General features: G+C 41.7%; 1 protein-coding gene across 2 annotated transcripts in view; it reads left to right on the top strand.

The window, feature by feature from the left end:
* ntrk1 (neurotrophic tyrosine kinase, receptor, type 1) overlaps positions 1-23726 on the top strand; it is a 28897-nt gene extending 5171 nt beyond the window's left edge. Inside the window, exons 2-17 of one of the 2 annotated variants that reach the window (XM_076106655.1) lie at positions 1675-1749; positions 2925-2996; positions 6087-6155; positions 7457-7611; positions 8280-8425; positions 8778-8916; positions 11090-11422; positions 12582-12599; positions 12689-12747; positions 12862-12964; positions 14180-14335; positions 14934-15064; positions 16510-16682; positions 19749-19989; positions 20681-20839; positions 23541-23726. In XM_076106655.1, coding sequence (XP_075962770.1) covers positions 1675-1749; positions 2925-2996; positions 6087-6155; positions 7457-7611; positions 8280-8425; positions 8778-8916; positions 11090-11422; positions 12582-12599; positions 12689-12747; positions 12862-12964; positions 14180-14335; positions 14934-15064; positions 16510-16682; positions 19749-19989; positions 20681-20839; positions 23541-23726 — 2215 coding nt within the window. The remainder of the gene's footprint in view (positions 1-1674; positions 1750-2924; positions 2997-6086; positions 6156-7456; positions 7612-8279; positions 8426-8777; positions 8917-11089; positions 11423-12581; positions 12600-12688; positions 12748-12861; positions 12965-14179; positions 14336-14933; positions 15065-16509; positions 16683-19748; positions 19990-20680; positions 20840-23540) is intronic. The other variant, XM_076106654.1, reaches the window with a different exon arrangement.
* The last annotated feature ends 205 nt before the right edge of the window (positions 23727-23931 follow it).

The raw sequence follows: 23931 nt of genomic DNA, 5'->3' as shown, positions 1-23931 counted from the left end.
ACAAACCAGCCTTGAAAGGTTCTCTCAGAGCATTAATATAACAGCCAGCGACTATTTGCAAAGTGAAGATATATTGGTGTAATGTAGACAATGAAGTTGCTCTCCCTTATTCAGTGCATGTTAGTGCACGTGAGCGTGCCCCACTGGTTAGCTCGTGGTCGCCATTCTGCGCTCCTCTTATATGGTGGTAACAGCTGATAACAGCCGTCCCAACTGACGACAGCGTCATCCCAGAAGCGTAGCGCCCATCCTCCTATTCCCCCTCAGGTTAACACTGCAACAGCTCTGTCAGCGCTGTTGCCGTCGTTTGTACTGTTCGCGCTGGTTGCAACGTTAGCTATTAGCCGGCGGCTCATCTGTCGCCATGTTGAGAGCTGTCAAGAGACAACATGCTCTTTGTTTAGCCTAAAGCACCTTTAAGTACTTCCTGCTTAGTTTATTTGCTTTAAAAATATGTTATTGTTAATCTTTAAAGTTTATGCATATTTTTTTCAATCTTCCATTGGGGTCGTCTAAAAAAAAGGTTATTTTTATAATTTCTTTTTATTACGCTTTCCCAAGGATATGTGTTCAAGAGAGGGCTGAAGACATGCATGTATCCTTCACTATTTGAATCGAGGTAATGAAGAGTCCTGCGCTAAATGGACGACGTCCATGTATAGGGTGGAGTGAGAGGTGGAGGAGAACGGGGCAGACAGTTTGCGCTGGCGAGATCCTTGGTGGGTCCGATCAAGCCATCTATTCATACTTCCCATGAAAAGAGCTGTCTGTCCTTGCATTGAGTGCTGAATTGATCTACAGCTCACTAGTTATTCTGAGGTAGGCTGTGTCTGGAAAAGTGGAAAATGACTAACTGAGGAGAATTTCCCATCAGTCTCGTCTACCCGGCGTCTCTTAAGGCATTATGCTTTTTTTTTCCACATGAGCAATTGATTAAGTTCTGATATCTGTGGCTGGCGGTTGGTTTTGTTATCCGTTTGTTCGGTGGATGTCGGGGAGGTCAGACATGTCAGTGGGGGTTAAATTTGAATGCTGCCCTCCTTCTTTGATGCCTTTCTTTATGCTCTCATTCAACTCACATGAGCATTGTTTCAGATCCTCACTCACTCCCAGTCTTTCCTGTTCTTTCTCCTAACTCTCTATAATAACACCTTTTAACTGAGGCTAATAGTTTGCAGTAATTGGCTGCTGCGTATTGACACAAAGGTTATGCAGGTGACTCCATTCAGCCTCTTTGGTCGCGTTCAGTGTTTTGAGGATTATCATCGTCACTATATTTCTCTGGTTCACTCTCACTGCCTTTAAAAAAAAAAAAATGGCAAATCGGTCTTCTTGTTGTCTGGTTAGAACGCCCTAAAAGATGAACACGAATGATGATAAACTCCTCTTCATCATTATTTTGTGTGTCCCTAAAGAAGGAACTCATTCCCTTGTTTCTGAAACTCTGTAAGTGGTTTGTGTCATTTATTTTCATTGAGCGTGGGCCTAGATTGATTATCTACACAACAGGATGAAGGTCACAACTAAATGTATGTATTTACCTTGCATCTCTCTCTCTCTCTCTCTCTCTCTCTCTCTCTCTCTCTCTCTCTCTCTCTCTCTCTCTCTCTCTCTCTCTCTCTCTCTCTCTCTCTCTCTCTCTCTCTCTCTCTCTCTCTCTCTTTTATTAACCAGTTACATAGAAAACCAAGCAGCCCTGGAGAATATAACAGAAATTGATCTTGCTAACTACAGAGAGCTGAAGAACCTGTAAGTAATGCTTTTCTCACTGAGACAATATTTCAACACTTCATGTTGTTACATGTTGTAATACTGTTTCACTGCAATGTACTGAATACTGTTTGTTGTGTCCACACATTCTCAATACATTTTGTAACTCCATACAACTGACCGCTCAGTAACTCCCCCCTTTACTTACTGTTGCTATGCCGATCAAGCTTTCTGCTCTGGCACAGCACAGACAGTATGCATTTTTTTACAACGAGAAGGTAGCCGATTTAACCCTCAAAGCTCTTAGTCATTTTTCAAACAATCCATTAATTTCAGACGGAAGGTTGAAAAAAGTTGAATCCATTCATAACACTGTTGCTTGTATTTTTCTTTTACATTTACTCCAAACCCTGTTACCAATTAAAGCGAATTGCCCTTACTACAGCCTTGTACACACCACTTTCAACATGCGGCGAAATCCAAAGCTCTCCATGCCTGGTTAGGGCTGCTGAGCTCTGATTGAACAATCACAGTTTGCTGGCAGGGTTTCTAAAAGGTTGGGTGCACACTATGTTGTCCGAAATATCACCGTACGCTGTGGAAACCAGATTTTCCTTCAATAGAAGTGGCCTTGAACCAAACCATGAAAAGCAGCTCCACACAAAAAGTCCACAAAAGTATGAGTATAGTGTGTCCACACACACTTGTCCACCATCTGAAAAAGTATCTGAAGGAAGTTCCATTTGTAAAAACAACTCTCAGTGAAGACAACGAGTTTGTCTCAGAAAGATAAAAGTCAGTTAGATAACGAGCTGTTAGATAGATCTGAAACATTCAGTCAATTAATCGATTAGTTGAATCGACAAAAAATGTATGGGTAAATATTTTAATGATAGATTAATCATTTAAGTCCCTTTTTAAGGAAAAAGAGGTTTTAACCTTTTAATTGGGAGCGTCTCTACAAAAAGCTAATTGAAGATATTTGCGAGTTTGTCAATTTGGGGTTTATGCACTGATTTCCGACACTTCCCAGAGCGAACAATTTATTGATTATTTGAGAAAAAAATATTGCCAGGTTAATGAATAATGACAATAATGCAACTCCTGCATTTATTTAACTCACACTCTATTTGATTACCTGCGTTGTATAGTGCTTTATTTCAGTCTAAACAAACCGTGTTCCCATGTTTGTTGTGCTTTCTCCTCCTCTCCAGCACGGTCACATTGTGTAAGCTGAGGCTCATCTCTGCCAATGCCTTCCAGCGCAACCTCAAGCTCCAGTATGTGTAAGTGTCCTTGTCAATACAAAAGGATTGTCATCCGCGTGTCATGTTCTGACCTGTATGTGGGTCAGCCTATTTGTCGCTGTCAGTCAGTGCTCAGCAGGACCTTTAATATTGCTGCATTTCTCAAAATCACAGTGACTCAGTCGCTCGTTCAAATGGTTGTTACTCATCCACAGATCTGGTAAATGTGTGAGCTCATTTGTGAACCACAAATTGCATTTATTAGAAGTCGTCTTTCTCGATGGGTGTCATGTAAAATATAACATCCAGCTGTTTTGTAACAAATGCAAGCAAGTTTAGATAAATTAGCATACTTCAGTATTAGTTCCAGTTTCTCTAATATGAGTGTTTATCAATTTCATAATTTGGGGTTTTGGAAAGAACAGGGAATTTCAAGACATTACCATGGGGCCTGGGGAATTGTGATTTGCATTTTTTACTATTTGACTAATCAATAAACTAACCTGAAGATTAAAGCAGATTAATCAATAGTGAACGTAATCTTTACCAGCTGAAAAATCAATTACTTCAGCTGTTACTCACAACAAAAACTAATGTTATATTTTTAATGCTAATAAATGTGCCAAATACTGTACCATAGAAACATGTTATCGTATAATAGTAAATATATATTCAATAATAACCACCTCCTTTTTCAACAATCATCTATAAAACAAATTAGCAGGCAGCCTGAGTTTTCACTCATTATTTCTAAAAGTCACATGATGTCATTTCTTTCGGTCTTTACATTTGTGATCAGTTTGGCCTCTCACGCCAGGCCCAACAATTAATAATACCACGAAGACGTATCTGGTGGAACCATCAGATCTGTCTATTCAGCAGCAGCTGACCCTTATCGCCTCCATCTTGTCCTCATCGTTCTACTGAGCGTGTGCGACATGTCCCACATTGCTTATCTGAAAGACAGCAGTTTTTTCGAGGAACAGAGATGGGTGGGGGGGGGGGGGGGTGGAAGAGTTGGGCGGGGTGGGCTGGAGAAATTGGAGAAGACATCCACCAGTCACCTTTTACTCGCTCACTTTGGCGGATTATCGACAACTGATGCATAATAAATACACTCCACTAAGGGTCCATTATCACTTAATCAATACTTCACTGTGGAGGGAGAGGGTGGGCCGGGGTTGGGGGGAGTATAGGGGCTTCTGTGTGACAGATGTATTTCTGAGATTAAGATGGAAAGACTATAACCAAACTAAGCAGTGGACATGGAGGCTTGGACCACTTTCCCTTTTCTACTTCTGCTCACGTCTCCACCCACAACCCTCACGGATCTCTATTATAATCTTTTATTAAATTCAGTACTTAAGAAAGGCCAAAAGAAAATTAGCTGCTATTCCCGGCTCTGCTCTCCCCCTGTGGGCCCGGGTAGGAATCGAGCTGGTAATAGATAAGCCCCAATGGCTAACCCATCTGACATGAACTTTTGGGAGCAGGGAAAACAAATAATTGAACCCTTGGCCCTGCCAGAGTAAATATGTATTGGCTTCCATGTGGGCGCTCCCCAGTGTGGCTTTTTGTCATCTTCTGGGGGAGGTTTATTTACAGCCTGGTCCTTCGGCTGTCTGAGGATCATTTGAGAGGCACTGTGATGATATTTTAGAGCCCTGAGAGGATTGGCAAAACGATATGTAGCATTCACCCCTGACAGGATTACAATAATGTTTTTTTAATGACTGTATTAAATATTTTTGAAATTTTTTAAAGTTACACAAACCTTGGAGTCCACAGCTATTTTAGTGTACGCAAGCACAGTGCGGTTTCAAGCTAAATGCTAACGGCAGCATGCTAACATGCTCACAATGACAATGCTACCATGTCTATGTGTAGTATTTACAATGTGCCAATTAGCATAAACACAAACTAGAACTGAGGCTAATGGGATTGGCATCAGTTTTGCCATCCCGGTCTCACTCCCCAACTCGTCAAATACCAACGTTTGGTCAGTGTCCAACGGTGTCTGGTGTTTGGTTACAAACCAAACCAAAGGTTTTGGACAACTTAAAATTGTGACCTGATTATGGCGCTAGATGAAAAGTCAGGGGATCACCAAAGTGATTTAAATTTATCCTGAGTGGAGGCATGAATATGTATACCAAGTTTGGCAATCCACCCATGATAGGAAATAGTTGTTGAGACATTTCATGTCGAACCGCAACGGTCAACCTCATAGTGGCGCTAGAGAAAATGTCAGGTTCAAATTCATGAGTATTCATCCTCTGGGGACCTTGAACGTTCATACAAAATTTCATGACAATCCATCTGATAGTTGTCAAGATATTTCAGTCTGGACCAAAGCGATGGACTGACATTGCCATCCCTAGAGCCATGAAGCTAACATGGCTGAACACTACTTTACTACTACACTGTACACAAATAGTACATTTTCTACAAAAATCGGAAACTGTTTTCCTCCAAATACTGGCGAATGGAGTTTGTCAGTCTGTGTAGCCGAGCTGCGCCCTTCCTCCGAGAAGTGTTTGTGACTCTGAACTAATCACCTAATGTACTGAACACTGAGCAAACACGGAGAGAGGTGTGCTGGAACTGTTTGTGAATGTGGCCCCTGGCTATTGTGAAATACTTGCCAAAGGTAATTGATCAGAACCCATTTGGATGCATTAACGTTTTCCACTGAGGGTAATTCAAAGCAGGTAAGCATCGCTCTGAAAGAGAGCAATCAAATCACACTGCGACTCAACTGCAAAACAATGAAAATACCATTTTTACTTTCATTTTTCTTTTATTTCGCCTGACAAAAGTTCAATTTCTTTTCTAAAAGATGTATACGTTTTTCTCAAAGCAACATTTGAGCAGACGGCGTGAATACAAAACTAATTTCAAATACACTGTCAAGGTACTGTTACCTTATTGATTATGTGCAGACTTCTTTATCTGGCATGTGGTTCTTTCCTCTCATGCTATTAAGCACGATACGTTAAAAGCTTTCCTGAACAAGGTACATCCATAGGTTGTATAAAATAGTGTGCAGCATAAGTTGACTACTGAATAGCGATAGAACAAGAAAACAAATGTTGGTAACATCATGTGTCTCCTCTCATCTTTTCATAGGAACCTGGCATCAAACTCTCTGGAACACATCTCCTGGAGGGTGTTTCATTTTCTGCCCCTGCTCAACCTGTGAGTCCCTTTAAACTCTCTCATTCATTCAAATACGTTTGATTTTCCAGGAGGTCAAGTTGGCTGTTGGCTGTTGACAAAGCACTTTACACATATGATTAGGATTACGGCGAGACACTACGAGCAAAAACATTTTCACGCACATGGTCAATTTTGAGAGTGTGTGCTAGTTTTCTTCCACAAAGAAACATCCCAAATATACATTTAAGTGTTTATTTACTACTTTGACTATTTGCGCCTGTAGATTTCTTCTAAATTCACCAAACGTTAGCATTAGATGTTGCCTCATTTTACATGTTTAAACATAGCACTTTAGAGCACTTTACAGTTCCATAATTAAATCTATTACTTAGATTATTTTTTACCCGGTTCACCTGTTGTGCCTCCTCTTAACCTTTTGTTCGTTACAAGCCGCAGATAGAACGCAGCGAACTACCGTACCTTTACAGCCATATGGGAGTACGGCTGACTTTAACTTGAAAGGTCAAGCCTAATATCAAACCTGCATCACAGTCTGACTAACTTAACACAGCTTGATAATCAAGAAATCCTGCTGCTGCTGCTGCGGTATTTCAATTCGCCAAGGGCAACAGCGTTTTTTAGTTCTGAAAAAAGACAAACTGTAAGAAAGAGGCTTTTGTGTCTCTCAGCTGACTTGATTTATGATGTGCACATATTTTAAAGTACAAGATGGAAGGTACAAGGTACAAGATACAAAAGATGAAATACTAAAAGGGTAATCTCTAGGTCGGGAGGCCTTTCAGCGTTCTCGTGGTCATACAGCATTGTGCTTTCACCAACAGGTTAATTCACGGGTGAACATAATTAGTTATTGTAAGAGCAACTATTGCTGCCTTTTACAAAGTGACTGACTTATCAGTGCAAAGCATCCCCTTTTCACCATGCTGCGCAGAGCTATTAGGGTTTTTGAGAGCTATGAAAAATTGAATCATTATGAAGAATTTAAAGTTAGAAGGAACGAAAGGTTATTTTCCATCTAAAGGTGAAATTCTTCAAGGATTCGTCAATATTGCATAAGTTTCGAATTCTTTTAATTGTTAGTGGTTTTTAAAAGTGCTCCGTAAGTGTTAATATAATAAAAGAAGCCAATACTGTTATGCTTTTTCATAAAACGAGCATGTCTGCGATAAAAAACAAAACACCATTCATTAGTTTCTCCTATTTATCTTATTAATAATGTGTCACGGTTGAAGTTCTTTCTTGTGTGTTCTTGACAAAGAAGGAATTTGAAATTGAATTTTTCGCCAGCAGAGATGACTTTCACTTCGTTTTCTCCTCAGGGTTTTGAGGGACAACCCTCTCGTCTGCTCATGTGACCTCCACTGGCTCCAGCAGTGGCAGCGGAATGAACGCGGTGACGTGGACAACCAAATGTTGTCTTGTTTCTCCGACGATCAAGAAGTACCGCTCAACTCTTTGGTGATCGCTAACTGCAGTGAGTGGCTTCCAGACTTTAATTCTGCACTGATGTTATATAATGTTATCAGTAATACTGCATGTCAACAGTAAGATGTGCAAAATGTTCCAACCAGAGATCAAGTCTAAAAAATGTTTGAATATTCATAGATTCTGGATTTGTTTCAATGACAGAAAAGTAGGAATTTTAATTAGGTAATTAAATCAAAAATTATGTTTTTTTTGGAAAAACACATGAGGCACAATTTCATTCTGTATTTTTCCACATCTTAAAACATATCTGGAGAGAATATTGCTATATTTTAATGTAAAGTTCATGGCATAAGTCTCCCTCTCATGTGGTGTTAAGAATATGTCAAAATAACGCAGCTTCATCCAGTTGAAAAGGAAAAAAATAATAACCATTTGTTGATCCACTTCTGCATATCAATGCCTTCAACGAGCAGGTGCAGTGAAATGCAGGGAAGAAATTGGCTCGCCAGCGTTGCCGTTTTAATCGCATAGAGCGGGAACATCTTGTTGCCAGGAAACATATGAGAGAGTTTTTGGCCCTGCGGTGCCGTTTCTCTGAACTGCCAAAAGAAAGGAAGAAAAAAAAGAAAAAGAAAAAAAGCTTGGCTGTCTTCACTCAGTCGTACCATCGCATTAGCGACCCGTTCTCATTGCTGTCTCCTCTGCTGCTCCCAGGTCTGCCTGAGGTGATTATTGTCCCCTTCAAAGATTCAAAGATTCAGGAAGGAGGCAACCTGACATTTGCATGTCAAGTGACAGGAAGTCCAACTCCCAATGTGAGATGGCGAACTGATGAGCTCCGCTCTCGCTTCTTTACCCAGGTAGTGAACTAAATTCAGTAAATGTAAACATACATTAACAAAATATCATTTGCTATCTATTGCTGGCTGTATTTGTCTGAGGCCACGTGTCTGTGTGTAGATTTCATTTCATTTCACTGTTTCCTTTATTTTCTGCTTTTCTCACTGTGCTGTAAAGCTCTTTAGACAAACTGCAGCTTAAAGCCGTTTAAATAAAGTTCAGTTGGGTTCTGTAATCTATTGATCTACAGTATAGTAAATTGGATCCCATTTCACCCCTCTAACCCGTATCCCTCTAAGAGATTTATATGCAGTTGTGACCGGGCTGCATTAACCTCCTCTGCTCTTTGTCTGCACCGTTGACTGCTGACAGGAGAGAATCTGGGGCTCCACATTAGAGCTGGTCCTTTTCATCACCAACGCTTCATCCAACGACAACCTGCACAACCTGACTTGTGAGGCCGAGAATCAAGCTGGGCCCGGGGAGGAGATGGTGCAATTGGACATTGAGTGTAAGTGCCTGCAAAATAAAACCACACTCTCGAAAGCTCACGGGCTCAAAGCAAGTCGTCGGGGCTTAATGGAGGTTAGGGCGAGAGCACACTGGGGCCATTTTTCTAGTGCAGGCAGGGTGGACAGCCTGAGAAAGGAAAAATGCACTGTACTGATTTCTTCTAAATGCCCCCTCCACAAACACGAGCATGTGCCCGTCACGCTTCTAATGGAGCTCTTTGTCATCTGCCACTCACTCTGGCGACTGGCGAGAAGTGTTAAAATAGTATGAGTGGAGTGCTGCAGGTATGGCTAGCCATGTAAAGGAGGGATACAATGAGAGGACAAAAGAGAGTGAGCTTACCTCACCTTGCTCTTAAAGAACTCCTTCAATTCACATACACTGTACTTCTAAACTACAGTTGCAGCTTGACCCAGGAGGTTTGCTGTTGTTTTCGCCTTTCAGATGCATTAGCGCACCTCCGAGTCGAGGAACACGGAGGAATGACAGCACCCAGCGGTCCCACGGAAAACACTGTCAGATGCATTAGCGATACATTACTGAAAAAATACTGCCCAAACAATATCGTATATCACCAACTCTGTGACACTCATTAGAAAATAAAGCCAAAAAAGAGCGGGGGCGCCAATCAGCTGAGGCCAAATGCACGAGCATCGAGGGACAGATAATGAACGTCAGGAAAATGGGGCTGATAAGCCCGTGCTAAGATCTGATTTGAGCCTGTGCTAATGGACTTTTCCCTCCTACTCCGGAAAACCGCTTCATCCGCAATGATTGGCAGTCTGTAAATGCGTTAGTGCAGCTAATCTATCAACATCAGCCCCCCTGGTGGACGGACACTCGTTAACCGCTAGCCCTTTAATTACTCTTAATTACCTCCCTGAACAGTGGGTGTTTACTGCTGAGTGGCTCTCTGTGCCATTGATTCATGGCGCTCGTGTGGCTTCCCTTTCATAAAAGAGCATGTGTCTTTTTTGCGATGTCATTGAAAGTAAAAAGGTGGATTCAGAGCACAAGTTTTCTTCATATCCATCGTCACAAAAGTTAATATTTTGTATCGAAAGGTTCAGGTTAACTGTGAATCTGGACTGGACTGAATCATTTTGTGTATTCCCTGAAAATGTTCATTGTCTAAAATCCTCCAGTGAGAGCTGGCAGGCTCACTAAACACAATTCTAGCCCTCCTTTTAACCCCTGCAGTGAAATAGCTTGTGTAAGTTTAGTAGGGGTTGCTAATTTTCACCCAGTATAACGGACCTCAGCGGGCTCTGGATGAAAAGACCTCAGTATCCCCTGAGCACAGCACTTTCTGAGGCTGGGTCATGGGTTAAGAGCTGTAGACTTGTGAGGGGTCTCTGCACTTGAGAGTCCGTGTTCGATCTAGAAGAGGCCATTTCCTGTAACCTCACGTCCTGCGGAGCTTCCAGGTAGCTTTTGTGGTCGGGGGCACGACGACGACCGGGATTCATTATTCATAGCAGGTCAGCACAGGTTCGATGTACAGATGGAGAGCATTGATTCATGGAAACTCAGAGAGGAACCTATTGGACACTTTACCAACAGTCAACTTTATGTTGCACATGATGAAGGTGCAGATTCAGCATACAATTGTTGCCTGTAGGCTTGTGCATTTAAAGGAACATCTCCGTAATCATGTTTTGATTTATTGGCAATGACCAGTGAAAAGTACTTTTATTATTATTTCATTTTTTGCTACTTTGTACTTCCACTTCACTACACTTCAGAGGGAAACATGGTACTTTTTAACTTAAATTAACGATATTTTCTCAATTAATTGATTAATCACTTGGTTTTTGAAATCTCAATAAATAGTAAGAGAAAACATTCTCATTACAGTTTCCTAGAGCCCAACGAGACGTCTTAATTTTGTCATACAAACCCCAAAACCTAAATGCATTTAATCTACAGTGATATAAAAGCAACAAACCGAAAACCGATTAATTGATTACTAAACAGATACATTTAAGGACCGTGTTGCTACCTTTGGACAGAACCAGGCCAGCTGTTTCCATCTCTTTACACACTATTCATTTTAAGTCTTTACTTTCCAAGTTGACATTCCAAATAAGAAACACAAAGTCAGGAGCAAAGGAAGCACTTTCCCAATCACCTACTGCCCCTGAACTCTCAAAACTGTCATCTCCCATCAGTTCCAGTCAGAATCATCTACCTGAGGGACGCCGTGCAGCAGCACCACTGGTGTTTCCCCTTCGTCGTGGATGGCAACCCTGAACCAACCATCTCCTGGCGCTACAATGGCAACGAACTCAAACAGAGCATCTTCATGTACACCCAGCTCATCCCCGACTCGGGTGACGGATCAGTGAAACACGGATGCCTCTTCCTCAACAAGCCCACCCACATGAACAACGGCAACTACACTCTGATCGTACAGAACAAACTCGGAAGAGATGAGGCCACGGCCATTGGGATGTTTATGAACAACCCGTTCGACCCGCTCGATCCTGAGGGGATATTTCCAGGTGAGTTCCTGAAACTGTTTTGGAGCCGCAGAAGGTTATTATTTTTCCGAGCAGCATATCCCATAATGAGCAGAGGAGGCCATTAGGGCAGCTAAAAGAGGAATCTATCCGACTATCTTCTTCAACACGGCTTGCTCCAGTGTTGAAACACTGATTAATATGCAACATCTTTCAACAAGGTCCTCAAAACACTGAGTGGTTACAAAGCAACGGATGAAAAATAAAGGAAATGTTCCTGAACAAGTCTGCATTGAGGACTATATAGTAGATAGTTATAAGTTAATGAAACATTATGTAATGATTAGCTCTGATCTGGGTCATTCCTGATTAACTCTGAACCCGCTGTTGAGCAGCATAACACTAATACACACTTATTAACTACCAATTACTAAACATTAGTTTCTATTTGCCCCCTCAAGTAAACCACCAAATGTCATATTCTGCCCTAAAGATCTATTGCATAGATACATGTGCGGGCTAGTGCTTCAGGTATTTACATACCTCTGTACATTTCTAGATGTAAATATGAAGTTATGGAACCTCAATAACATCAAACACAAACGGCCCTCACCAAGGGTATTGAGAATTACATTAACAAAACATTTTCTATGTGTAGTGTTGTGGAAAATATTCCAGAAATAAATCAGAAAATACTGTCAACAGCGTAAAAAATATAAAGAAAAGATATCACCCTAAAACTTCCCAAGTTACATTAGGTGATTATTCTTTTTTTTTTTTTTTTTCAAATGTTAAGTTCAAACATGCAAATGAGGCATTATCTTTTGCTTATTTCTGGTGAATTTAGGAGAATTCTACAGACACAAATAGACAAAGTAGAAATTAAACACCCAAATGGTTATTTTGGATGATTTCTTTCCAGTAGTCTGAAAGAAGTCATGTTATAGAAGCAAAATAGCCCAAAATCTCAAAATTGACCACTGCATTAAAAAAAAACATTCACTATTTCTGTAGAAAATAATAATTGGAAAATAACCAATTTGTATTCATCAGCTAAAGGTTTAATATTGAAACAGTGCGTGTATGTGTGTGTGTGTGTGTGTGTGTGTGTGTGTGTGTGTTTAATATCACCGTTTGCTTCTTCGGTTCTCTTTAATGTGTGTCCATAACTGTGTTTGTGTTCTCGCTTCCCTCACGCCAGTCCCTGATATGAATCCAAGTAAGTAACTACTCTCCCAGCATGTCTCCTCAACACTGCATAGACTTGATGAGCAGTCCGTCTAAACAAATCTCATTCCTGCCCCTCAGTTCCGACAAACAAATCAAACATGGACGTCACCGAGAACCCGGAGAGTCGAGTGTTTGTGGTACGTCCGTGCATCGACATTCGCCACCACAAATATGACGATCAGTTAGTGTTAGTTATCAGACCGTCAGTGATGGTACTGAGTGTGACTGTAAATCTGTCTTTGTTTGAACAGGTGTCTGTGGCTGTGGGTCTTGCTGTGTTTGCCTGCACTTTCCTTCTCATCATGATTCTGGTTGTTAACAAGTGTGGCCAGAATTCCAAGTTTGGTATTCACCGTAAGTTGAAACACAAATTATTTAATTCACTGCACGCATAATTTAGTCACTAGTTGATGAAAGGAATAATTTGACTATTTAGCTAGATGAGAAGCAAATGTTTCCTAAAATGTCAAACTATTCCTTTAAATAAATTATATGTAAAGCAACAGGTGGACTTTAACACCTTTTGGGATTATTTTACCATAGTTAACTATGGAACTGTAGTTAAAACATCCGCCTACCAGCACCCTAAATCTCACTAATACATCAGAAATGTAACTTCCTGTAACTATTTTGGAACTTTTATTTTGCTTTCGAACTTTGGAAGGAGCCAGGCTAGCTGTTCCCCCGGCTTCAAGTCTTTGTGCTAAGCTAAGCTAATCAACCCCCCAAGTTCTAGCTCAATCGTTAACACACAGGCATTAGAGTCGTATATGAGTCAAAACGCTCTACCAAGTTATTGTTCCACATCGCCGATGGTTCTGTCAGGCTCTCAGAAGGTAGTGCGCAGCAGAGAGCGACTAATATAGGATTTCCATTGAGCTGTAACTTTGCACACGGGCAGCCGCTGTGTCGGCCGGGCTAAAGTGCCTTAATTACTGCATGAGAATGGCGGCAGAAACCTCCCTTGGCCACTGCCACATGGTGAGGGCCATTAAAGAAGATGGATGGATGGATGGAGGAACAGCTAGACGTGATATAGCTCCACTTTGACCCCCCCCCCCCCAACACACACACACACACACACATCTACCCTTCTCAATCTAGAAGTGCCTAAGTGGGCCTGATTGCCTAAGTGGGCCCTGCTCCCTCTTTCCTTTCCTCCATCGCTTCTGTGCTCTCTCTTTGTTGTTCCATTTTCTACCGTGTTGGACTCTAGGGGTTCTGTGGTTTGCCTTGCTGAGTGGGGTTTTACAATTTGGGCCCCACTTGTTTGGCTTTTAATACTTACTGTAGTCAGGGGTTGCGAAGCATTCAGGCTTCCTTCCTCCCGTTTTTCAGTTCAATGCGTCCTGATTGCTGCATGGTTGATGATGGTGATTATTAGAGCTTGTCATCATCTGTCACCACGTCACCGACAAATGTGCAGCCAAGCTGGTGGCGGAGATTGATTCCTCGAAAAAATGAGTTCTGAATTTTCTTCTGATGGCCAAGTGGTTGGAGGCTGATTAGGTGTTACGCATCCCTCAGTTTTGAATCCCTCTTGTTTGCATCTCTTCCCCGTGTCATTAGGGTCATCCGTTTTGGGAACTGAGGATGACCTGGCTGTGTCGCTTCGTTTCATGAACTTTGGAACCAGCCCGCCTTCCTCAGATGAAGACACTGGTTTATCCAGCTTCGTAGAGAATCCACAATACTTCTGCGGCATCATCAAGGAGAAAGACATGTGTGAGTGTTATTGCTGAACTTGTTTCCACTCTGATGATGTTTGATGATTCGTCACTGCATACATACTTATGCTTTTTCCTGAAATACAATGACATTTCAGTGTTTTTCACTTACTGACTCAGACACTTACATCTCCAGGACAATTACCTATAGTTACACATCCTTGCACAACTGTTCTCTTTAAATATACACTTGGCACTTTAATAACATACTTGTTTTAAGATACTCTTAATGTGTTTGTTTGTTTAACACATTTTATTTTATATTTTTAAATTATGTCTTTTACTTTTGCACTGTTTATTGTCACGCACCAATCGCTAAGCCAAATTCCCTGTATGTGTATCGTACTTGGCAATAAACCGTTTCTGATTCTGATAAACACTTTTTCAAGTGGGGTGTTTTGGTCACAGTCCGTCATTTTTTTATTATTAATGTCTGCAATATTTTGTTGTTTTTGTCTGCTAATTACAAAAAGAAGAAGATGGGTTTAATAAGGGACAAGAAAGTAAACTAAAGGGGTGAGATCTTTGCCAGTTTGTTGCAACCAGAAACACATTCCACCAAGACTTTGAAACCTTTTCTGTATCTTAATGTTTAGGTGTCCAGCATGTTAAACGGCAGGACATCGTGTTGAAGTGGGAGCTGGGTGAAGGAGCGTTTGGCAAAGTCTACCTGGCAGAGTGTGCCAACCTCAGCCCCGACAGCGACAAGATGCTGGTGGCCATCAAGGTGAGTGAATGGACATCATTCTTCACCATCTCAACGGCACTTTCACTATTAAAGCTGGGGTCCGCAACATTGGAAAAAACAGGAAGAGTAAGTTACATTTTGAAAGTATCCAACTGAAAAACCCAGCCCTGTGTTGCCATTGTTTTCCAATGAAAGTAGCCAGCAGCACTAGCTCAACAAGCCGCTAAATAGCGAGAAAGTCAGCAACACAGACAGGCCGTCCCTTCAGGCCTCCTTTCAAAGCCACTCCCCCCCAAAAAATTATCATTATGAACGTAAACAATGAACTTGGTGTTCTTAGTTCTCACAGCTGTCAAGCTATGTGGAAGTTGAGAGTGCATGCCTCTTTGGAGCAGGCCGATTGCTCAGCTCTTGGTCCACGATGAGGTTTGCTTGTAACGTTAATATATCCAGCATCCAGTGAAAGTGACCTGCAGTCAATAAGCCTGTAAAGGACCGCTGCCGACGACAGCAGTGCCCCAAAGCTCCGCCCCCGCTGCTGCACAGAGCTCTCTGTGCTAGTTAGTTCAAAGTTTATTTATATTGAAAATGTTGCGTCTCCAAATTGCACCAAATTATACAAAGCACTCCACGGGGTCCCAAGCAATACACCCACCAAGTGAGAAGTAGATCGGATGAGCGCTTCTCGAGATATGCAAAGAACACAGACAGAGATGTTGTGCTTTATAGTTAGATTGATTGATTGCTGTCGGGATGTAAACAAAAGCAGATTCTAAAATGCATTACCTACCCTCACTTTAAAGTGGTTTTATTCCTTCTCAACATTAAACAAAAGAGAAAAACAGGAAAAAATGCTATATTTAAGCAGCATCCAGTTACTTTTTTATCTGTATTAACTGCAACACTTTCAGTACTTAAAACAAGTCACATTTTGCAGAGTCCAGCTTGGGACCTTTGTTACACGCTCCCATCTCTCTCCCCTCTTTTCCTGTCAGCTCTCTGCTGTCCACTATAATAATAATAAAGGCAAAATGAATACTCAAAAAAGCTTAAAGTACTCTTTAAAAATGCTACTTGATACCACACCAACAAGAGTTAAAGTAAATACACTGCACTTACTCTTAAATCCTTCGTGCACTGAAATAACATCCTGCGGTTTCAGAGTGAGATGACAGCCAGGTGGTTTAATACACAGCTCATGTTACAACAGGTTAATGCAAACCACAGCGAATAAAAGCAAGAGGGTGAATCCGGCTCTGCTCGAATTTATCTTCCCATTAATCTGTGCTTTTATTGCAACACATCATCACTCATAAGCAGGGGCGTAGCAAGGCATTCTGGGCCGAGTGCGACACACAAATCCTCCCGCAGCTCTGTTAGCACTGTTGATTGCTTTTAATGCAGTTGATTTAAGAGGCCCACTTTTATTTATAAGCCCAGTAACCAGCAACTTCATGTAAATGCACCCCCTTGTGTGGTCACAGACTCTAAAGGACGCCAACGAGTCGACCCGCCAGGACTTCCAGAGGGAGGCGGAGCTGCTGACGGTGCTCCAACACCAGCACATTGTGCGATTCTACGGCGTCTGTACCGACGGAGAGCCGCTGGCCATGGTGTTCGAATACATGAGGCACGGAGACCTCAACCGATTTCTCAGGTAAGCAGACCTGCTCATGATGGTCGAGTTCAATTTCAGCACGGTTGTATTTCTTTCAACCAATCCCAATCGTCTTGGGCGGCGCTGAGCACAGGATGCAGCGACGCTGCCCTTACAGAATAGATCAGGCCAGAGCCAGCAGCTAAATTGGAAATGGAGCCAACATTAAGTTTATTATTTACACTAAAGCGAAACAATAAATCGATCAATAAAAAAATCATCCTTAGCTTTTTATTAATTGCCAAAATGAGTCGATGAGTATCTAGAAGTCTTTGGCTTTTAAACTATTGGTCTGACAAAACAAACAGTTAAAATATCTTTGGCTTCAGGATGTGGACATTTTTTGCTATTTTACATCATTCATAGACCAACCAATTCATCAGTTATCAAGAAAGTAATCAGCATACAAGAATATATGAATAATGATCCCAAATTGAATTTACGGGATAATAAAGATAGCCGTCAGTGGCAGCCTGACTTACACCATGCTTTTCCTAAAAAGACCAGTTGACTAATTGTCCTTTTTGGAATCCCTCCATGAATTAATGTCTTCCTCCTTTCCCTCAACAACAGCTTTAGTGTCTTTGAGCAAGCAACTGTTAAAAGTCTGAATCTGTTCTCAGCCACGCCAATAAGTGCCTCCGGTTATTTAACGACACTGGGAGCTGCAGTGATACTTCACTATCAGTCAAACCTGACGTGTGCTTAAAGGTTGAACCCACTCAGCTGACCTCGGTGGCCTGTGTGGCTCCAGTGGTCACTCAGCGTATCTGTGGATTATGTGTGTTTAAGTACATGAAAGAGGACGGCTGTGGAAGTGATCACTGTGTAGACTAATAGTTTGATGCTGCTGCTTTTCCTCCGTCTCTTAAAGTCTCTAAAGTCCTATTTACAAGAGCTTTAGATGATCTGTGGACCTAGAGATAGTCAGTAGTTGTCTTTTGCTAAAGTGACTCAAACACAGCTTAATATCAGCCATGAATTACTTTTTCCTCCATAATTCCTCCTCCTTTTTTCCTCCACTGGCAGCTTATGTCACCTGTCTGTCACAGAAGATTTTGGGCCGCGGTGACTTTTATAGAAGAATGAGAAAGATCGTGTGGCATGCCGGGCACGTCTCTTGTTTGGTGCAAATGTGATTCACAACATTTCAAGGCGAAATATACTACTTACAAGATGTCCTCCCTTGATAATAGCGAATAGTGAATTGCAGGATTTCATTTGAATACTGATGGACGCAGTAAATAATCAGATTCAGCACTTATATAGACTAGACGTGATGTCTCAAGAAGAGCATCATAGCAACAACTCAAATTGTTTTGTAACGTGGTGACGGACGGGTTTTAAAATGTGTCCTTTGAATCTAATCGCAACAAGTTCAGAAACCTTTGGAGGGAGCTGAAGGAGGCACTGAGGACTGAGACTGTGTTGACCTATTAGAGCTCTCTTGGCACCTGGGAAACCATCTGACAAACCTATTAGAGCAGACGCAGTTGATGCTGTCTGCCAGGTGTCCTCCACGGGAGACAGATTGGGAATGAAACACACACACACGCGCGCGTGCACACAGTCTTTGCCTGAGATATATGTTCACCAATGGATGGAAATCGCATTTCCAGCAGACAGAATGGGAGAAACGACTGAGGGCCCCCACGATGCAGCTGCTTTCCCACCCTGCCACCTGCCTTTTAAACTAATAGTGATTGTATAGACAACTTCCTTTGTAAGGAGGGGACAAAGTGGAGAGGAGAGATATTAGGATGGATGGAGACACATCATCTGGGATTTTCTCATTTAGGCTGGAGTTGGACGTGAGAGTGGGTGTTTATGATCCACGAGAGTCAATGTGCTCCGCATCTCCGAATTGCATTATTGCAAATCAATTGTAGGCGTATTACAAGCCTTATGTTTTCTATTAACCGTCCCTGTTAAGCGGCTTTATTATGGCGTGGTCAAGCCGACCACGTCTGCAATGCTCTCGAGAGTTCATGTATGTCAGAAATGTTTCAATCTGCAGATTGCATGCTGAGGTCATTGTCCTTCAGGTCACCCACGGTTGATGCCATAGTTACCAACATACTGGGAGCCCAATCTCAGCATTTCATTAATGTGAACAGCCAATAGAGGCAGAGAAGAATAGCAGAGGCCAGCATGTCCTGTTCTTTACAAATGGAAATATGTGTGATCGTAACGTAACCCTTTGCGCTGCGCAGCGGACGGGAGTTCAGCTCCAGTGCAGGAAGGAAAAACCATTAAGGAAAATATTCTATTCTGGCATCTACCAATCAAAAATTTAGAACATTTCTTGAAACTGGCATAAAAATCAGACCACTACAAACATATCTTACCTCAAAAGTAGTTTTTAAAAAAGCAATGAAACTTCAGAAATTACAAATAGCACATTATGTACAAGCTGAGTCCTCATTAAAAACGGCTCACTCAATTATCAAGTGTTTTCTAGATTTAAGAATCTATTTTTCTACTGTTTTTCTATTGTTATAATTAAGACCAACTAGGTTTTACATGTAAATAAAAGACTATACTGCTTAGATACTGTATATAGTTGTTTTTTTGTAGTGACAAATGTGCCTTTAACCAACTGAGCTATAGAAAAATAAAAAAAATAAAAGATATTGGTAATGTTCTGTGATTAACTTTTAATAATCTAATGCAATTAGTGCGTGACAATACAATCCTCGTGGCAGTTTAGTGGCCGAAATGAAATTGTCAGGGTGTAACTGATACACTCTGGGTCAACTGGTGGAAACCCAGAATGTGCAAATTTACTTTGAGACTTTAAGGACATTTTGCTCATGATGCTTGTTTACTTTTACTTGAGTAGGATTGTGTAAGCAGGACTCTTAAGTGCGTATTTCCACATTGTCGTATGTGTACTTTTACTTGAGTAAAGGATCTAAATACTTCTTCTCATCTCACATATTTCCCTGTCATCTGTCTAATAAAGCACAAAACCCTCCATTTAAATAATCTGGAAGAAAAACAGATGTGGAATCCAGCAGCTTCGATCCAAAAAGCACTCACATGTTCCTGGTGTGTCACCTGTAGAGCTCACGGCCCCGACGCTCGTATCCTGGAGGAGACCAAGATGCTCCCGCTGGGTCAGCTCACTCTGCCTCAGATGCTGCACATCGCCTCCCAGATCGCCTCGGGCATGGTCTACCTGGCATCGCTGCACTTCGTCCACCGCGACCTGGCAACCCGCAACTGTCTGGTGGGGGAGGGCATGGTGGTCAAAATCGGAGACTTTGGCATGTCCCGAGACATCTACAGCACAGATTACTATCGGGTAAGTGGCTGAAAAAGATAAAGACGAGAAAGTTATGTTTTGTTTTGTCTGTCTTTAAGTATTGCTTCAGCCAAATTGTAAAAAAAACTAAAACTTTACACTCAGCCCTAATGTTTGTGAATCATTTAGCTTTTGGTGGATTTGGGCCCACTTTTCTTTAAACTATGAATTGAAGCTATTGCGGATGTTAAAACACTTATTGTCCAGATTGTCTGCGTTATTTAAAATATATAGAAGGCCATTTCCACCACTGTGGTGAAAAAAAGACCCTGTGAGACATTGTAATGATCAACAATCCCAAAACACTGAGTTAGCATCTCAAAATAATGACTGACCACCTCAAAATTATATTATCATACTATTTCTAATTATATTGAGATGCTAACTCGTTATTTTGAGACATTAAATCATTATTTTAGACATACCAAGTTCTTATTTTGAGAAACTAATTCATCATTTTGAGTTTTTAGACATTAAATCATTATTTTGAGATAGTTTGTCATTATAATGATAGTGGTGTAAATGGGCTTCCATAATAAGAATCAGTTTGACATTTGCTTATAACTGTGTTACTGAAAACATTGTATTTTTTTTTAATTCAATCAACAAAGTAAAGTGGTTAAATGTTCACCTTGAGACTTCCATTATGCAGCAACGATGAAACATTACATTTCCTCGTCTTCCTCCTAAGGTGGGCGGACGTACGATGCTGCCGATCCGCTGGATGCCCCCGGAGAGCATCATGTACAGGAAGTTCACCACGGAGAGCGACATCTGGAGCTTCGGCGTGGTCCTCTGGGAGATCTTCACCTACGGCAAACAGCCCTGGTACCAGCTGTCCAACAGTGAGGTGGGTTGGAATGAACAGTTTGTCACCAACTTTGATCTGCTTTGTTGTGGCCAGGAAACATTTGATTAGATCTTTTCTTTTATCACCAAAGGACAAACATGTCTCATTTAAAGGGTCAGTTTAAAAAAAAAGACATGTTTCTTACTCACCTTTTGTGGTGTCTCGCTAAGCAGATAGGGTTTTATTTGTCCAGTTTTTTGAGACATCTGACATCTGGAACTGTCCCAGGCACCTGCGTCTCAGACACCCGGGGGCTGGAGGCATGATGTTTGTGGGTTGTCTGTCTGTCCGTCCCATTCTTGTGAACGCGATATCTCCGGAACTCCTTTGGGGAAATTCTTCAAATCTGGCTCAATCATCCACTTGGACTCAAGGATGCAGTGATTGGAATTTGGTGGTCAAAGGTCACTGTGACCTTGCAAAAAACACGTGTTTAGCCATAGGTCAATAATTAATATGCTAATTATTATGTTAATAATAGGATGAGATGATGATTGATGACATTTTGGACAGACGTTGAGGTAAACTGCAACTGACTGGAGGCAAACAACCTTGAGGTTCAATAATGGTCCTGAGCTAGACATATCTGACCTCATACTGTTGAGAGACTCTGTTCCTATCGATTTGTTAGTAATTTCCATAGTTGCAAAGTTCCAGTCCAGTTCCATCCAGTGAAAGTCTTTATTTGAGTGTTTTCTCTCTGCTCTTTAGTCTTTCACTTCTCGGACTTAACTTGGCACCCCAAGCTCAGATTTCCTGTCAGACATCAGGATATATTTTGGTATTGGGTAATTGAATTGAATCTCCAAACCTCGACAAATGAAACTGGAACTATCTGCCTGGCTAGTGATTAGATACTTTTTTGGTGATGTGGGTGAACTGTCCTTTTAAAGTAGACAGATGAAACTAAAAGGAATTATCTTGTGTGATTGTTTCTCTTTTAGCACTTCAAAATTGTTGGATAGCATCTTACTAAGTCACCTGCAGGATTTGTTGCTGTTTTTCCCCATCACTGTACAACTGCTGTTGTACTTCTACAGCAGTAATTAAACTAGCCTCCGTAAAATCAAAACCTTTTTGTTTCTACACTTAATCTTGTACAGATTAAACAGATGGATACAACTTGTTTATTAAGTGAGCTTTAGAGGCATTGGTAGAGACACTTTTTTACTTCGGTTAGTTGGTTAAGCTAACTAAGTTAGCTTAGTTTCTTTAGCTTTTTCAATGAAAAAAACGCTGTGAGCGTAAGTAAAAACTGTAAAGCTGAGGGTCCGACAGCTAGTAAATGAGACATAAATAGCTGTAAAGCTCCGTAAAGCTGAGGGCAGCTACAGATTGATAACTGTCTCTATGTTCTTCACGATGAGTCACCCCTTTCACATTGTCACATTGCTAAAACATTGTCATTTGATACATAAATGGTATAAAAATAGTGATTATAGCCGCTTTAAATCTACTAAAATATGTTGAATTAGCTATATGCTGAATATGGCTGCCTGAAAGGCTTTAGTGCTTTCACACAGTTCAGAGTTACAGAACAAAACCTTTTCATTGAAGTCGTGGATACTTCAGAGCATATGTTGCTGAAGTTCTTTATGTCTCTACGCTCGTAAACTAATCAATAAATTCATAGTAATTAAGGGCAGTCCAGTCTAGCCTTTTCAGCTCGAGCACTGAGAAGTGGGACTCCATTGCGACCACAGCGGTGCTATTAAAGGCCCAAACCCTCTCTCCTTTCAAGAGAAGGGTAGATCACTTTTCCCCGGCACTCAATTCTAATCTCATTGGCTCTCATTTTTGCCCAGGGCCAATGAGCTATAACCTTGTTAACTTAATCTGTCTCGGGCCCATGAGGGCCAGGTGAAATTATCATGTTGCTGAAACACGCAGTGGCGGAGATAAATCATCCCAAAATACTGACTCTGCAGTGGCGGCAGCCGCCATTTTGGGGCGTCCGCCGTGAATCTGCGTGCCGAGCCGTGCGGCTGACTGACGGGCCATTTGGGTGTGAATTGGCTGAGCGCTGACAGGCCTCTTCTGTTCATTGGATCGGGCCAAGGTTAACAATGGGGAAGAGATTGAGTCAGTACCCCTTCAAATGGAGAGCGCAGCGAAATCCGCTCTCCCATCCTCGACAGTGATTTATTCACTGAGCAGCAAGAGCGCGTGAACTCAGCCATCGGAGCAATTAGTGTCTGAGCTGAGGGTTATTCATATTTTGGCTGCTCTCATTTGTCCCCGAGGTCTCCGCTAATGGACACCTATCTGTAACCGTTTGTTGGGCCAAAAAGTATTTTGTTCAGAAATATTCATCCTTGATGATCCTTTGTCTCTCTGAATTCATTTTAGCACACTGAGAATTTGCCACCATGTGGTTGACATTTTAGTTTTTTTATTTTACATACAACTAGATTGATTGACATGAAATTTTGGTTCCAGCGTTCATGGTCCCCAGAGGTTGAACTGCACAAACATTGATCCCCTGATCTTTGATCTAGCGCCATCATCTGGTCAAAGTTACTGTTCGTCCAGTTCTTTAGTTTGTGATTAAATACCTGCAAAACGAATGACATTCCCATCAGCCTCTGCTGTACTTCTGTAAATCTATATTGTTTGTGAGTTAATCGCCGGAGAGCTGAGATATGAAGTTGAACTGACACATTACTGTACATCCTGTTAATATAACATTATTTTTGAACAGGCCATCGAATGCATCACGCAGGGACGGGAACTGGAAAGGCCACGCACCTGCCCGAAGGACGTGTACATGCTGATGCAGGGCTGCTGGCAGAGAGAGCCCCAGCAGAGGATGGTCATCAAGGACATCCACAGCCGCCTGCTGGCCCTGGTCAAGAACCCGCCGGTTTACCTGGATATCCTGGGCTAAGGAGGCCGAGAACCAACTGGGGAGCGGAGGCAGGGGAAGGTGTTGCTTTAATTCCATTACTCTAATCAGGGCTAATTACTTTAAACGGGTTCCTTTAGGTCTGAGATAAAAAATAAATGTCCCAGCTGCTGCTTTTCCAGCCTCGATGCTTGATGGACGAACCATCCGCTTTAAGTTTGGCCTCATCCCAGCTCGACCCCCGTCC

The sequence above is a fragment of the Anarhichas minor genome, unplaced genomic scaffold, assembly GCF_050575085.1.
Source record: "Anarhichas minor isolate MPS153535 unplaced genomic scaffold, ASM5057508v1 ptg000035l, whole genome shotgun sequence".
Classification (NCBI taxonomy): Eukaryota; Metazoa; Chordata; class Actinopteri; order Perciformes; family Anarhichadidae; genus Anarhichas; species Anarhichas minor.
The sequence above is the reverse complement of the archived record's forward strand: the minus strand, read 5'-3'. Positions and strand labels throughout refer to the sequence as shown.